General features: G+C 46.3%; 1 protein-coding gene across 1 annotated transcript in view; it reads left to right on the top strand.

Moving 5' to 3' along the window:
* Nucleotides 1-5,570: 5,570 nt before the first annotated feature.
* Nucleotides 5,571-18,291, top strand: part of LOC146027207 (galactosylgalactosylxylosylprotein 3-beta-glucuronosyltransferase 1-like) — a 38,866-nt gene continuing 26,145 nt past the window's right edge. The window contains exons 1-2 of the mRNA XM_083158163.1: nucleotides 5,571-5,694; nucleotides 12,881-13,266. Of these exons, the coding sequence (XP_083014289.1) occupies nucleotides 5,571-5,694; nucleotides 12,881-13,266 (510 nt within the window). The remainder of the gene's footprint in view (nucleotides 5,695-12,880; nucleotides 13,267-18,291) is intronic.

Genomic DNA, 18,291 nt, shown 5'->3' with positions numbered 1-18,291 from the left:
CCTTGGGCACAAGGGTTCCCAAATGCTGAATCCATCGGAATCTCTGCCTGAGCAAGACGTCTCTCCGGATCTCTAGTACGCCAAGTTGGGTGTACAATTTAAATGCCACCGAAATTAATTAGAGACTCTTCCCTGCATTCATGATGGGACTTAAAGTGAGATGATACTGTATGGGTCATAAGACCAGGGCCGGCGCCACCACTAGGCAGCTTCAGGCCTAGGGTGCCGGCCACTGAAGGGCGGTACTGAGCTGCAGCAAGCAGCCACCCGTCGCAGGAGGAAAGATCCCGCCCAAGGAGCAGGAAGAAGAAGAAGGCATTACTCCTCCCAGTGTCAGGGAGCAGGTAAGCTGCCCCCCCCCACCACCACCACCCCTGCCCCTGCCTGGGGAGCTGAGAGATGCCTTGCACCGGCCCTGCGTAAGACCCTTACGGATGTTATACTGTAAAAGTTCTCATATAAACACACTTTGAGTGGTTGGCAGGTTCTCCCTAGATAGAATAAACCACTCCTACATTCACATCGGTAGACTATATTTTTTGAATGACAGGTTATGAAGTCCTAATTTTGTAGATCTTATTACTTACTGAAAAATATACCAGTTTCCTATCTTTAGATTTATACTTTTTTCTATATATTTTTTTTCTATATTATTTTTTTAGGTATTTATTTATTTACTAGGTTAATCATCGCGCCCTACGGGCGCTCTTCACACCGTTGTAAGGGGCTGCGCCCCCTTAATTTGTGAACGTTTGTATATGAGCAAGATGGTTAGAATTTTATAAAAAGATGGCCTGTATTGCAACTTGAGTTATAGGTGAAATGTGTTAAATAGAGAGCATATGATGTGGAAGGGGTGTGTATTGTTTTGTTTAATTAAAAAGCGGTTACAGAGTAAGAAGATGTACATTGATAGTGTGGATGGTACAATGACAGTGACATTTGTGGGTGTGGGGGGCTGTGTGTGTGTTGTTTAGGTGTGTGTGTGTGCATGCAATAATATAGTAGGGTGTTTTTGAGTCAGCGGCTCCCCACTGGCGGAGGTCACGACACAGGAAAACAGGAGGCTGGGTAGTGATAGGGGTGTGTGGGCATAAGGGGGACTAAAGAGGAGGGTGGGAGATACTGTGCAGCTTCTGCCAGTGGGTGAGGGTCCAGCGTGGCAGTACAGGAGTACAGGATGGTGGCCCTGAGTTAGTGTCTCCTCCTACTGGGTGGGAGTTAGGGTGCATGAGAGCAGGAGGCTGGGCTATGAGGCATGATAGGGGCATGTGGGCAAAACAGCGTCAGCGACAATGCCTTTCTAAAAAAAAATGGAGTATTTTTTCTATTAAATTGTATAATAAAGGCTCTGTGTTGTTAATTGAATTCATTCTTATGGGAAACAGTGTTTGATATCCTCTAATTTGTTTATTTGATGCTTTTTCTCCATGTATCTTCTATTTTTAGACAATCATGGCCTCTCTCGATGAATCTGTCATACAGCAATCCAGACTGATCCCAATAGTCCTCAATATTACTAAAGTTCTCTTTCAAACATACACTACTAATTGAGCAAAGGGTACCTGGTCTTTCCACCTAACATAACCCTGTTGGTATAAACCTTTTGGTCATTATTACTTCCCCTAGTACTTCCTGGTACCAATTAGTTCCAGATCAAGATACTCAATGCTACTGGGATCCATCCTGGAGCTGAATTTGAGGTTGTAGTCATTTTTATGTAGATGCCTCATGAATTTTTTACTGATGGCACTATATACCAGCCAAATTAATAAAAACTCATCAATGTATGTTTGGTAAAACAGAATATTGGATTTAAATTTGAAATCATAAATGTACATTTCTTCCCTGACACTCATTATTTAGGTTGGCGTACAATGGGGCAAACGTTGTCCCCATTGTGGTGCCATTTTGTTGTAGGAAGAACTCACCATTAAACTCTAAATAGTTATGAGTTAAGAGGAATCTTATAGTGTCCAATATAAATAGGATTTCATGAGGTTGTTCAAGATCCCCTTTCAGGAGTTTATCAACTGCTTATATTCTATCATGTGGGAAAGATGAGAAGAGTACCTTAACATCTACTGTTAGCCACATCAAATCTTCAGTCCATATGTCCACCAGTAGAATCCCATAAATGGGACTTATTCTTCACTACGTGTAGTTGTAATGTCAGGTCTACAAAGTGGGAGAGGTTTGATGTCAAGGATTGGATGCCCACCTCTAATGGTCTACTCGGGTTTCTTTGTTTTTAGGAATCTTTGGAATGTGATAAAATATTGGGTTTACTGGGAATTTGATAATATATAAACTCTTCTTTGCAGATTAGGAATATTTTGTTGCCTTAAATAGTAAGGTTGGCAGTTCGGGTGTGTTATAATTACCCGACAGTCGGGATTCCGACAGTCATTAGTCAGATGTCGGAATCCCGACTGCACAGCGTGGGGAGCGCAATGAAGCCCTTTGCGGGCTCGCTGTGCTCGCCACGCTGCGGGCACGGTGGTGAGCTGCGCTCGCCACCTATTTTATTCTCCCTCTATGGGGGTCGTGGACCTCCACCAGGGAGCAGTCGGGATTCCGACGTCGGAGGAATGACTGTCGGAATCCCGACTGTCGGGGAGCCGTCCGGTACCCGGCAGTTCTTCTTTATATTTTATTTTATAGGGTTCTTTAATAATTCAATATACAGAATTCCATCATTTAAGATCTAGGTTACTTTGTTGAGTACCATGGCACCCATCACTCTATTTATAATTATACCATATATTTTTTTTTATTTCAATATCTTAATGGCCTCTTTTTCTTGAGGATTTGAGTTACTATTGTATTTCCAATTCTGTACTTTCATTTTCTTAAAGTCCTCAATCACTAAATCCAAAAATGTGTCCAGTTGATGACCTCTACTCATATTCATGTCGACCTCTTTATTATGTCAAACTTTTGTCAATTTCGACCTTTTTCATGTAGTCGGCTTTTGGTGTCGACTTATTGACAGTCGACCCAGACACAATGGACATATGAAGCTCTATGTTCAATAGAAGTTGTGTACCATGTGACCTGGTAGCGTGTGTAGGACACGGTTTGTCTGCGAGTGATCCTGCGGTGACTGTACAGGATTACGCTGCTAGTATAACCAGCTTTATATGTGTACACTGTAAACAGCACAGGCTTCGTATACTCGCTACGCCCATTACAGCACAGGTGCCATAAATACATCACAGTCATAAAGGTTATATAGGATCCTGTATCTGCCCCATGTGCCTGAGACCTGCCCAGAGCTGCACCAACCCTCCCCTCCCAGGGGGTTATTGTATTCAGTAACATATGGCATTTAGTGTACCGCAGCTGCTAGCCTATGCCTCTATAGCCACTGCTGCTAGCCCATGCCTCTATAGCCACTATACCCAGTGACAGGTATATAATAAGGGGGGAGATGGTATATGGTGAACTGCAGCTGCTAGCCCATACCTCTATAGCCACTGCTGCTAACCCATACCTCTATAGCCCCTGCTGCTAGCCCATACCTCTATAGCCACTGCTGCTAGCCCGTGCTGCACCCGCCCTCCCCTCCCAGGGGGTTATTGTATTCACTAACATATGGCATTTAGTGTACCGCAGCTGCTAGCCTATGCCTCTATAGCCACATCTGCTAGCCCATGCCTCTATAGCCACTATACCCAGTGACAGGTATATAAGGGGGGAGATGGTATATAGTGTACAGCAACTGCTAGCCCATACCTCTATAACCACTGCTGCTAGCCCTTGCCTCTAAAGCCACTATACCCAGTGACAGGTATATAATAAGGGGGGAGATGGTATATAGTGTACAGCAGCTGCTAGGCCATGCCTCTATAGCCACATGGGGGGCAGAGGGTGGTGTGAAGGCAGGGGGAGAGGGTGGTGTGAAGGCAGGATGAGGTGGTGTGCAGGCTGCTAGCCTATGCCTCTATAGCCACTGCTGCTAGCCCATGCCTCTATAGCCACTATGCCCAGTGACAGGTATATAATAAGGGGGGGAGATGATACATGGTATACAGCAGCTGCTAGCCCATACCTCTATAGCCACTGATGTGCAGGCAGGTGGAGGTAGACAGGCAGCGGGTGGTATGTGCATACACTTTAAAAAAAATGGGGGACATAGTCTCCCAAGAAGCTGCACGGGTTAACCTGGTTTGCAGGAGGGCGCCGGACACCCTAGCACCGGCCCTGCTCATAATGCCGACAACCTTGTCCTCTGGTAATCTACACAGCCTGTCGGTGGTATCTATTTCTATTCCCAGATACGACAGTTTGCTTGTAGGTCCCTCTGTCTTTTCCGTTGCTATGGGGACTCCAAAAGTGTGGAAAAGTGCCTGCTTTGATTTTATTAGTTGCTCACATGTGTTAGTGTTCGCCTGGCCGACCATTAGAAAATCGTCCAGATAGTGCACCATTGTCTTGCATCCTGTTCCCGCCTCGACGCACCAGTGCAGGAACGGGCTGAAATTTTCAAAGAAAGCGCATGAAATGGCGCAACCCATGGTCAACATAATAATTGCCTCCGAACTTTAGACTCATGAATCGGTGACTATGGGGGTGAAGGGGGAGGAGCCTAAAAGCAGATTCGATGTCTATCTTCCCCAATTGGGCCCCTGCCCCGCAGCTGCGCACTATTCTGAGTGCATCTTTAAACGACTGGTAATCCACGCTGCACTGTTGCTTTTCCAAGGTGTCATTCACTGATCTTCCTGCTGGGTATGACATGTGTTGGATGAGTCTAAATTTTCCAGGTGTCTTTTTTGGTACCACTCCTATGGGGGACACTATTAAATGCTGAAAAGGGGGTTCTGGGAAGGGTCCTGCTACGCGCCCTGCTTCCATCACCTTGCGGACCTTCTCTCTCACTATGTGCGGGAATTCGCTGGCGGACTTTAAATTTATTGCCTTTACTGCACCTAGGACTTCCCGTTCAATGGGTAGCTTAAATCCGTCCCTGAACCCTGTTTTTAGAAACTCTGCGTCCTCCTTATTGTGGTACCGCCCCAGCCATTTTAGCATGCCTCCCAATTTTACTGGAGTAATGGCTTTACTTAAACCGCTGCTCACATTCTGACTTTTCCCCATGGAAACGGCCTGCCCTTGCACTGTATTCCTTTGCTGGGTGCCCCTTCCCACATTGAGTGCATGCGTGCATGACCCTGCATTGCTGGCGTCTTGTGCACTGGGTGCGGTTGTACGCAAAGCATTTGCCACTTGTTTTCCCCTGAAAACTAGGCCTCCCTGTCCAATTTCCTTGTACGCTGGACTGCTCCTCTTCCTTGGGTTGTGTGACATACAGTCCGATCTTTACATCCTTCTCTCCCAATGTGCCTGCGGAAGGCTTCGTCGTAAGCCCTCCATGTGTTTGCCTTGCTGTCATGTATCATGTTCATATATATCAGCACATTCATGTTCTCCCCAGGCCTGGTCTTAAGATAACATGCTGCAAATTTGTACATCCCACTTAGCCATCTGTTGTATGTCTTATACGCGGCTTCGGCCGCTGGCCCCTTGTTAGCTGCCAGCTCACATGCTTTCTTCGTTCCTCTGTCATGGCGAAGATGTCCACGTACTTCCCAGTTTTTATGTCTTTTGACACTGCGCTACGCACCCCACTATCAATAATTGTGGAGGCGCATGTAAGAGATTCCTTCTCCTCGGACTCTTTGGCCGACAGTCGGGAGCCCGACAGGCATTTACCCGTCGTCGGGATCCCGACTGTCAAAACACAGACAGCTGGGTTCCCGACGGCCACCTGCTATTTTCTCCTGTGGGGGTCCACGACCCCCATAGAGGCAGAATAGAATAGGTGGCTCGCATAGCGAGCCACCGTGCCCGAAGCGTGGCGAGCACAGCGAGCCCGAAAGGGGCATAGTTGCACTCACCATGCTGTCTGGGTCCGGCCAGTCGGGATCCCGACGTCGGGCTAATGACTGTCGGAACCCTATACCACACCCTTGGCCTTAGCTTTCTTACTCTTCTTCCTGCTGCCCTTTTCCCGCTTTCTCATCCTTCTAAGAGTTTGGTCTGGCCTGGGTTGGCTGCCTCTGCCTCGCTATTAATGTCTCCTGTATCGGAATCAGAGTCTGATAACCCTGCATTTGACTCACCACTGCTCTCGCCCGCTCCTGAGCTGTCTTGACCATTCTCCGGGAAAGTGCTTGCTGCTGCCTCTGGTATCAGGTTTGCACTTGCTGCCGTGGTGATGCTTACTGTCCCTTGCTCGCCGGCAGGTATGATGCTTGAGCTTGCTGGCGTCGTGTTGCTATCCGTTGTATTAATTGGCTGACCTTGGTTGTAGCTTCTTCCTTCTGTGAGTGCCCATTGCCTTGCTGTGTCCCTTGATGCTGGGAAGGTGGTGGTGCTGTTTGACAAGAATGTCCGAGTTGGGAGTAGTGCCACTGGGTTGGCATATGGGAATTAGTCCCCGAGTTAGTTACTGCCTGCCTAAAACTGTGCCTAAACCCCTGTTGCCCTTGGGGTTGAGGCCCTGCGTATTGCGCGGGTGCTATGGATGAGTTTTGAAGCAGGGAGGGTACGGTTGTGAACTACGAGGGGGTGGTCTGTGGCCAGGCGTTTGCGGCTGCGCTACAGGGTGCCTCTGTGCCTGTTTGTGCTGGTGCAGTGGGGAAGGGCCATGCGTTATTGGTTGGCCCATACAGTACAGGTATAATGTCTGAGACAGTCACCTACTATAGATGTCCGCCATACACCAGCAATGTGATAGTAATTACTATGTGCAGGTGTGGAGTTAGTGTGTAACCAGTACAGTACAGGTATAATGTCTGAGACAGTCACCTACTATAGATGTCCGCCATACACCACCAATGTGATAGTAATTACTATGTGCAGGTGTGGAGTTAGTGTGTAACCAGTACATTACAGGTATAATGTATGAGACAGACACCTACTATAGATGTCCGCCATACGCCAGCAATGTTATAGTAATTACTATGTGCAGGTGTGGAGTTAGTGTGTAACCAGTACAGTACAGGTATAATGTATGAGACAGTCACCTACTATAGATGTCCGCCATACACCTGCAATGTGATAGTAATTACTATGTGCAGGTGTGGAGTTAGTGTGTAACCAGTACAGTACAGTACAGGTATAATGTATGAGACAGTCACCTACTATAGATGGCCGCCATACACCAGCAATGTGATAGTAATTACTATGTGCGGGTGTGAAGTTAGTGTGTAACCAGTATAGTACAGGTATAATGTATGAGACAGTCACCTACTATAGATGTCCGCCATACGCCAGCAATGTGATAGTAATTACTATGTGCAGGTGTGGAGTTAGTGTGTAACCAATACAGTACAGGTATAATGTATGAGACAGTCACCTACTATAGATGTCCGCCATACACCAGCAATGTGATAGTAATTACTATGTGCAGGTGTGGAGTTAGTGTGTTACCAGTACAGTACAGGTATAATGTATGAGTCAGTCACCTACTATAGATGTCCGCCATACGCCAGCAATGTAATAGTAATTACTATGTGCAGGTGTGGAGTTAGTGTGTAACCAGTACAGTACAGGTATAATGTATGACAGTCACCTACTATAGATGTCCGCCATACACCAGCAATGTGATAGTAATTACTATGTGCAGGTGGGGAGTTAGTGTGTAACCAGTACAGCACAGGTATAATGTATGAGACAGTCACCTACTATAGATATCCGCCATACACCAGCAATGTGATAGTAATTACTATGTGCAGGTGTGGAGTTAGTGTGTAACCAGTACAGTATAGGTATAATGTATGAGACAGTCACCTACTATAGATGTCCGCCATACGCCAGCAATGTGATAGTAATTACTATGTGCAGGTGTGGAGTTAGTGTGTAACCAGTACAGTACAGGTATAATGTATGAGACAGTCACCTACTATAGATGTCCGCCATACACCAGCAATGTGATAGTAATTACTATGTGCAGGTGTGGCGTTAATGTGTAACCAGTACGTTACAGGTATAATGTATGAGACAGTCACCTACTATAGATGGCCGCCATACACCAGCACTGTGATAGTAATTACTACGTGAGGGTGTGGAGATAGTGTGTAACCAGTACAGTATAGGTATAATGTATGAGACAGTCACCTACTATAGATGTCGGCCATACACCTGCAATGTGATAGTAATTATTATGTGCAGGTGTGGAGTTAGTGTGTAACCAGTACAGTACAGGTATAATGTATGACAGTCACCTACTATAGATATCCGCCATACACCAGCAATGTGATAGTAATTACTATGTGCAGGTGTGGAGTTAGTGTGTAACCAGTACAGTATAGGTATAATGTTTGAGACAGTCACCTACTATAGATGTCCGCCATACGCCAGCAATGTGATAGTAATTACTATGTGCAGGTGTGGAGTTAGTGTGTAACCAGTACAGTACAGGTATAATGTATGACAGTCACCTACTATAGATACCCGCCATACGCCAGCAATGTGATAGTAATTACTATGTGCAGGTGTGGAGTTAGTGTGTAACCAGTACAGTACAGGTATAATGTATGAGTCAGTCACCTGCTATAGATGTCCGCCATACACCAGCAATGTGATAGTAATTACTATGTGCAGGTGTGGAGTTAGTGTGTAACCAGTACAGTACAGGTATAATGTATGATTTAGTCACCTACTATAGATTTCCGCCATACACCAGCAATGTGATAGTAATTACTATGTGCAGGTGTGGAGTTAGTGTGTAACCAGTACATTACAGGTATAATGTATGAGACAGTCACCTACTATAGATGTCTGCCATACGCCAGCAATGTTATAGTAATTACTATGTGCAGGTGTGGAGTTAGTGTGTAACCCGTACAGTACAGGTATAATGTATGAGACAGTCACCTACTATAGATGTCCGCCATACACCAGCAATGTGATAGTAATTACTATGTGCGGGTGTGAAGTTAGTGTGTAACCAGTACAGTACAGGTATAATGTATGAGATAGTCACCTACTATAGATGTCCGCCATACGCCAGCAATGTGATAGTAATTACTATGTGCAGGTGGGGAGTTAGTGTGTAACCAGTACAGCACAGGTATAATGTATGAGACAGTCACCTACTATAGATATCCGCCATACACCAGCAATGTGATAGTAATTACTATGTGCAGGTGTGGAGTTAGTGTGTAACCAGTACAGTATAGGTATAATGTATGAGACAGTCACCTACTATAGATGTCCGCCATACGCCAGCAATGTGATAGTAATTACTATGTGCAGGTGTGGAGTTAGTGTGTAACCAATACAGTACAGGTATAATGTATGAGACAGTCACCTACTATAGATGTCCGCCATACACCAGCAATGTGATAGTAATTACTATGTGCAGGTGTGGCGTTAATGTGTAACCAGTACGTTACAGGTATAATGTATGAGACAGTCACCTACTATAGATGGCCGCCATACACCAGCACTGTGATAGTAATTACTACGTGAGGGTGTGGAGATAGTGTGTAACCAGTACAGTATAGGTATAATGTATGAGACAGTCACCTACTATAGATGTCCGCCATACACCTGCAATGTGATAGTAATTATTATGTGCAGGTGTGGAGTTAGTGTGTAACCAGTACAGTACAGGTATAATGTATGACAGTCACCTACTATAGATATCCGCCATACACCAGCAATGTGATAGTAATTACTATGTGCAGGTGTGGAGTTAGTGTGTAACCAGTACAGTATAGGTATAATGTATGAGACAGTCACCTACTGTAGATGTCCGCCATACGCCAGCAATGTGATAGTAATTACTATGTGCAGGTGTGGAGTTAGTGTGTAACCAGTACAGTACAGGTATAATGTATGAGTCAGTCACCTACTATAGATGTCCGCCATACACCAGCAATGTGATAGTAATTACTATGTGCAGGTGTGGAGTTAGTGTGTAACCAGTACAGTACAGGTATAATGTATGAGTCAGTCACCTACTATAGATGTCCGCCACACACCAGCAATGTGATAGTAATTACTATGTGCAGGTGTGGAGTTAGTGTGTAACCAGTACAGTACAGGTATAATGTATGAGTCAGTCACCTACTATAGATGTCCGCCATACACCAGCAATGTGATAGTAATTACTATGTGCAGGTGTGGAGTTAGTGTGTAACCAGTACAGTACAGGTATAATGTATGAGTCAGTCACCTACTATAGATGTCCGTCATACACCAGCAATGTAATAGTAATTATTATGTGCAGGTGTGGAGTTAGTGTGTAACCAGTACAGTATAGGTATAATGTATGAGACAGTCACCTACTATCGATGTCCGCCATACGCCAGCAATGTGATAGTAATTACTATGTGCAGGTGTGGAGTTAGTGTGTAATCAGTACAGTACAGGTATAATGTATGACAGTCACCTACTATAGATACCCGCCATACGCCAGCAATGTGATAGTAATTACTATGTGCAGGTGTGGAGTTAGTGTGTAACCAGTACAGTACAGGTATAATGTATGAGTCAGTCACCTACTATAGATGTCCGCCATACACCAGCAATGTGATAGTAATTACTATGTGCAGGTGTGGAGTTAGTGTGTAACCAGTACAGTACAGGTATAATGTATGAGTCAGTCACCTACTATAGATGTCCGTCATACACCAGCAATGTAATAGTAATTACTATGTGCAGGTGTGGAGTTAGTGTGTAACCAGTACAGTACAGGTATAATGTATGAGACAGTCACCTACTATCGATGTCTGCCATACGCCAGCAATGTGATAGTAATTACTATGTGCAGGTGTGGAGTTAGTGTGTAATCAGTACAGTACAGGTATAATGTATGAGACAGTCACCTACTAAAGATGTCCGCCATACACCAGCAATGTGATAGTAATTACTATATGCCGGTGTGGAGTTAGTGTGTAACCAGTACAGGTATAATGTATGAGACAGTCACCTACTGTAGATGTCCGCCATACGCCAGCAATGTGATAGTAATTACTATGTGCGGGTGTGGAGCTAGTGTGTAACCAGTACAGTACATGTATAATGTATGAGTCAGTCACCTACTATAGATGTCCACCATACACCAGCAATGTGATAGTAATTACTATGTTCAGGTGTGGAGTTAGTGTATAACCAGTACAGTACAGGTATAATGTATGACAGTCACCTACTATAGATATCCGCCATACACCAGCAATGTGATAGTAATTACTATGTGCAGGTGTGGAGTTAGTGTATAACCAGTACAGTACAGGTATAATGTATGAGACAGTCACCTACTGTAGATGTCCGCCATACGCCAGCAATGTGATAGTAATTACTATGTGCAGGTGTGGAGTTAGTGTGTAACCAGTACAGTACAGGTATAATGTATGACAGTCACCTACTATAGATACCCGCCATACGCCAGCAATGTGATAGTAATTACTATGTGCAGGTGTGGAGTTAGTGTGTAACCAGTACAGTACAGGTATAATGTATGAGTCAGTCACCTACTATAGATGTCCGCCATACACCAGCAATGTGATAGTAATTACTATGTTCAGGTGTGGAGTTAGTGTATAACCAGTACAGTACAGGTATAATGTATGACAGTCACCTACTATAGATGTCCGCCATACACCCGCAATGTGATAGTAATTACTATGTGCAGATGTGAAGTTAGTGTGTAACCAGTACAGTACAGGTATAATGTATGAGACAGTCACCCACTATAGATGTCCGCCATACACCAGCAATGTGATAGTAATTACTATGTTCAGGTGTGGAGTTAGTGTATAACCAGTACAGTACAGGTATAATGTATGACAGTCACCTACTATAGATGTCCGCCATACACCCGCAATGTGATAGTAATTACTATGTGCAGATGTGAAGTTAGTGTGTAACCAGTACAGTACAGGTATAATGTATGAGACAGTCACCCACTATAGATGTCCGCCATACACCAGCAATGTGATAGTAATTACTATGTTCAGGTGTGGAGTTAGTGTATAACCAGTACAGTACAGGTATAATGTATGACAGTCACCTACTATAGATGTCCGCCATACACCAGCAATGTAATAGTAATTACTATGTGCAGGTGTGGAGTTAGTGTGTAACCAGTACAGTACAGGTATAATGTATGACAGTCACCTACTATAGATGTCCGCCATACACCAGCAATGTGATAGTAATTACTATGTGCAGGTGTGGAGTTAGTGTGTAACCAGTACAGTACAGGTATAATGTATGAGTCAGTCACCTACTATAGATGTCCGCCATACGCCAGCAATGTTATAGTAATTACTATGTGCAGGTGTGGAGTTAGTGTGTAACCAGTACAGTACAGGTATAATGTATGAGACAGTCACCTACTATAGATGTCCGCCATACACCAGCAATGTGATAGTAATTACTATGTGCAGGTGTGGAGTTAGTGTGTAACCAGTACAGTATAGGTATAATGTATGACAGTCACCTACTATAGATGTCTGCCATACACCAGCAATGTGATAGTAATTACTATGTGCAGGTGGGGAGTTAGTGTGTAACCAGTACTGTACAGGTATAATGTATGACATTCACCTACTATAGATGTCCGCCATACACCAGCAATGTGATAGTAATTACTATGTGCAGGTGTGGAGTTAGTGTGTAACCAGTACAGTACAGGTATAATGTATGACAGTCACCTACTATAGATGTCCGCCATACACCCGCAATGTGATAGTAATTACTATGTTCAGGTGTGGAGTTAGTGTATAACCAGTACAGTACAGGTATAATGTATGAGATGTCACCTACTATAAATGTCCGCCATACACCAGCAATGTGACTTATTATATCCCTTTATTGCCGGAATGGATACTGTAATTTTCTACATGTTTTTGATTTCCAGCTTTAAAACAAAATAATTTAAAACCCAAAGAGAGAACTGTTCCTACAATTTTCGCCATCACCCCAACCTACGCCCGTCTTGTCCAGAAAGCAGAACTTACACGCATCGCCAACACCTTTCGCCAGGTGCCCGCTTTTCACTGGATTGTGGTGGAGGACTCCAAGGAGAAGACCACACTGGTCACCAATTTCCTCAGTACATCAGGGATTCGGTACACTCAACTATGTGTCAAGTCGCCCAAAGAAGTCACCAAAGCCCGTGGAACCCTGCAACGGAATGTAGGCTTGAGCTGGTTGAGAGAGACCTTCTATCCCGCGGATGCTCCTCCTGGCGTTGTATACTTTGCAGATGATGACAACACCTACAGCTTGGAACTATTTGAAGAGGTGAGTTAAAAAAAACTGTGCGCATATGATAGGGATTACCCATAATCCTCCACGAGAAGTCGTCTGTTCCGAGTTCCGGCATATAAGGGCTGGTACACAATAAGACCCGCTCCAGTTTGCACTTTGCATACGGTAATTTACAAAAAACTGCAGATATAAATGATTTGAGCACCAGGAGAGTGGTGACAGAGCAGCGAACATCTCTCTAACATACCTAGGCGTCTATTTACTAAGCCTTAAATGGGGATTAATTACCAACCAACCAGCACTGAATTATCATTAACTTGGCAGTTAGAGGCTGCTACTTTATCTCTCTCCAGAGAAGGGAAGATAACAGAGTGAAAGATAGTAGACAGTGGTCAGATAGGGGGAAGGTTTTAGATGGATCAAATCGGTTTGTGAAGAAAAGGTCAAGGGAGTGGCTGAGACAGTGAGTGGGGGGTGGAGGTCCAAGGATAAAGGCCAAAGGAGAAGGAGAGAGTGGGGCGGCTATTGGATGCTGTGTTAATAATGTCACTGACTCACTGAGGATGGTAAAGGGGAGGAACTAGGGAAGCCAGTCATGGGGAGAAACGGGGGGGGGGGGGGGGGATGATCGTATGTGCATGGAATAGAAGAGGTGGATATTGTGGACATCAAAGGTGGAGAATGTAGTCGAGGGTTCAGGTAGGATGATGCACAGGGGACAGTTTGGGGAGCAGAAGATGCTCATGTGTCAGATGAATGTAAAGCCCCCATAGGAGAGGGCAGCAGGGGACATGGAGTCAGAGGAGGAGAACCAGGTTTTGGTGATGATGATGAAGATTGAGAGGGTCAGAGATGAAGAGGTTGATGATGATGATGATATATGGTTGAGAGAGTGACATGTGGATCAGGCTGGCATGGTTGTAGGGGTGGCCCGGAGCTGGGAGAGGGGTGAGGGCATGCAGAGTGGATTGGCACAGGTTCCAAGTGCCTTGGCTCCAGTACAGTAATGCTGTTCAGAGGAATAATCTAAAATATACAGTATAGGGGATAAAAAAGATGGACAATGTGAGAAGCAGGTGTAGTAATGGCAGAGACGCAGCCGTCCGGAATAATGGGAACTCCGGCACACTGACATTGTTACACGGTAGAGGTAAATGGTGATATTGAGTTGTACAGAAGGCAATGGACGAGAGCAACTGTAAGACATGGTGGCAGGAAGCCATGTCCAGGTGGGATGCCGGCATTCACAATATCGATGTGGGCATCCCAACTACCACCAGGATCCCGACATCAATGAGAATGACGGCGTACAGAGGACTGAGAAGACCAACTATGTGCATCAGCCATCTCTCAGCAATGGCCTGGCACATGTGTGGTCATCAGAGCACTTATCCCTCTGGTGATACACTGTGCGATCAGTATCCCATATTGTACAACAGCTGATGCCATCATATAATGGGGCTGCTGCTGCGATTGGAAGCGGGGAGCCACAGTGCATATCTCTTCCTGCTACAGCCTGTTCGGTATGTTTCCTGCAGACGTGTACCCTAACACCAGCCATATGGAACACCTCAGATGTTTATTGTATAAGTATGGTTAAAAACAGAAAGTTATTTAATGTTACAATTTATGTTATGGACAGCGCTGTCACATAGAGCAGGGAATGGGTAAAAATTGGACCCGGACCAGACCTTGAACTGCCGTACCGGATTACAAAATCTGCAGTCCGGAACTTGTAGTGTCCAGTCCGGGGGGGGGTGTGTCCTGTCCTGGGGGTGTCCTGTACGGGTGGGGGGCTTCACGGAACAGCTGTCACCAGGGAGAGGTTTAATACGTTTTCCCAGTTTTTTTGTTGTAAAATTAGGTGCCTCGGCTTATATTCGGGTCGACTCATACTCGAGTATATACGGTAAGATAATTGGTCAGGAAAAGGTTAAACATATAATAAATAAATACACAAACAAACATAATAGAACCAGTACTGCACTTTCTAAGCTCACAATCTCCCACTTTATGGTAAGGCTCCTGTCTCTTCCTCATGGCAGCTGCTCTCTGGTCCATTGCGATGTTTGAGGGCTCAGATCCACACATACAGTAAATGTGGTAGAAGAAGCTGGTACACTGGGCATGTGCAGCCGCTCTGCTCTATCTGTTACACTGCATGGTGAGGTGGCAACTCTATTGATCATACTATAGCCAGATCTGTCACTCATCCCCTGTGTATATAACATTCCCGATCAGGGGGATACACAAACCCACCCCCCTAGGGAAAAGACCAGTGTTCTACACACCACCACCCCCTTGACATCACCTCCCTCCGCCCAGCCAGGGCTACAGTACATGCCCACCATCCACCATTACTCCACAGCCACCCGATGAGCGTCAGGTCTGCCTGCACCCCCCCCCCCCTGCAAGCACACACACCACCACCACCAACCCCCCCCCCCCGGACCCCCGCGACCACCACCCCCACCCCCCGCAGACGATTCGCGCCCCCTCCTCACTGTACAAACCCCCCTTCTGCACAGATTGGAGAGCAGATGTATTAAGCCTGGAGAAGAGATACAGTAAACTGGAGATAAAGTGAAAGGAGATAACACAATCAGCTGCTATCTACACATGTTGGGAGGTATGCTGCCCCATTGAAACAAATCTACAGTAATTACCTGTTAGTCATTCCTGTGGATTACAAATACACTGCTAAGAGGAATCGTCAGGACCAAATGTATTATCTTAAAGAGAGAAATACAACAAACAGCGCTTCTAGTCCTGAGACTACTGTAATGCGGAAATGCAGGTAAGGTAACAAAAACATTTATATTGCTGCGCAATAATATGTTGCTTGAAAAAGTTATAGGGTGAGATTCTATGGGATGCGCTAAATGCGCATGTTTTATTCGCACACCACATCGCCGCAAATCGCCTTTTTCAAAATCGCACTTTTCAGCCAAAATTCGATTATTTAATGTGATGCGCATTGGAGGCTGAAAAGTGCGAAGAGGGGCGATTTGCGGCGAAGTGGTGCGCTCTATTAAATCCTGAAAATGTGCGATTTTCATGTCTGAAAATCGCACATTTGCAGGACAGCGCAAAGTTTAATAAAAAAAACGAGCGCGGGGTCCCCCGCCCGAGTATAACCAGCCCCGGGCTCACTGAGCCGGTGCTGGTGACATAAAATCAGGGTCCCCGACAAATAGGGGTCCCCTTGATTTCATGAAACCAGCACCAGGCTCAAGGTCCGGCGCTGGTTCCCAAAATACGGGGGACAAAGTGACTAGTGGTCCCCCGTATTTTAAGAACCAGCACCGGACACAACCAGCCAGCAGGGTAATGCCACAGCCGGGGGAAACTTATTATATAAGCTCCCGCGGCCAAAGCATTAACCCCCTGGCTGGTCAGCATGGGCAGGGGTCCTGGGGAAGTGGGGACCCCCCCAATGAAGGGGTCCCCCCCTCCAGGACTTACCAGCCCATGCTGATAGTCCGGGGCTGTCCCCGATGCCCCTGGGCGGTGGGCATCGGGCTGATGGCTTGTGTAAAAAAAAGAAGTACAACTATTGTTTTATACTGGCGAACTATAAGTCCCAGCAAGCCTACCCCGCATGCTGGGACTTGGAGAACCACAAGTCCCAGCATGTGGGGCATTAAAGGGCCCGCTGGCACTTGTAGTTCAGCAGTACAAAAAATAGTTAACAAAATCACACTGACACACTGTAAAATAAAAGTTTAATACATACAAAACACACACACACTGATAATTACCTACCTTGAGCCCGTAGGTCGGTCCCTGGGTCCTGGGTCCGGGCTCCGGGGCTCCAGGGCTCCAGGGCAGAAGAGTCCGGTTCCGGGGCCTTGGTCCTGGTTCCGGGGCTGGTCCTGGGGTTCCGGGGCTCCTGGGCTGCAGAATCCGGGATCCGGGATCCGAGGTAGTCCCCAGGGGTACCTAAGGAAGCAAATCCAACTCACCTGGTCCCCGGCGACGACCTCGGAATCCTCTCCGGTGACAGCGCTGCTCCAATCTGGTATCCGGCTCGCAGGACTTTGACAGGCGCTGAGATGTTTCCTCCTCGGCGTCTCTGCACAGAATGATTTCTTGGCCAATCAGGAGCCGAGAAAGTCGGCTCCTGATTGGCCAGAAATCATTCTGAATACAGACGCCGAGGAAGTAACATCTCAGCGCATCTAAAGCAGAGATGTTTCCTCCTCGGCGTCTCTAGTTAGAATGATTTCTGGCCAATCAGGAGCCGACTTTCTCGGCTCCTGATTGGCCAAGAAATCATTCTGTGCAGAGACGCCGAGGAGGAAACATCTCAGCGCCTGTCAAAGTCCTGCGAGCCGGATACCAGATTGGAGCAGCGCTGTCACCGGAGAGGATTCCGAGGTCGTCGCCGGGGACCAGGTGAGTTGGATTTGCTTCCTTAGGTACCCCTGGGGACTACCTCGGATCCCGGACCCCGGATTCTGCAGCCCAGGAGCCCCGGAACCCCAGGACCAGCCCCGGAACCAGGACCAAGGCCCCGGAACCGGACTCTTCTGCCCTGGAGCCCCGGAGCCCGGACCCAGGACCCAGGGACCGACCTACGGGCTCAAGGTAGGTAATTATCAGTGTGTGTGTGTTTTGTATGTATTAAACTTTTATTTTACAGTGTGTCAGTGTGATTTTGTTAACTATTTTTTGTACTGCTGAACTACAAGTGCCAGCGGGCCCTTTAATGCCCCGCATGCTGGGACTTGTGGTTCTCCAAGTCCCAGCATGCGGGGTAGGCTTGCTGGGACTCATAGTTCGCCAGTATAAAACAATAGTTGTACTTCTTTTTTTTACACAAGCCATCAGCCCGATGCCCACCGCCCAGGGGCATCGGGGACAGCCCCGGACTATCAGCATGGGCTGGTAAGTCCTGGAGGGGGGGGACCCCTTCATTGGGGGGGTCCCCACTTCCCCAGGACCCCTGCTGACCAGCCAGGGGGTTAATGCTTTGGCCGCGGGAGCTTATATAATAAGTTTCCCCCGGCTGTGGCATTACCCTGCTGGCTGGTTGTGTCCGGTGCTGGTTCTTAA

This window comes from Crinia signifera, chromosome 8, assembly GCF_055691185.1.
Source record: "Crinia signifera chromosome 8, ASM5569118v1, whole genome shotgun sequence".
Taxonomy (NCBI): Eukaryota; Metazoa; Chordata; class Amphibia; order Anura; family Myobatrachidae; genus Crinia; species Crinia signifera.
Note: the sequence above shows the minus strand (reverse complement) of the source record. Positions and strands in the feature narration are given on the sequence as shown.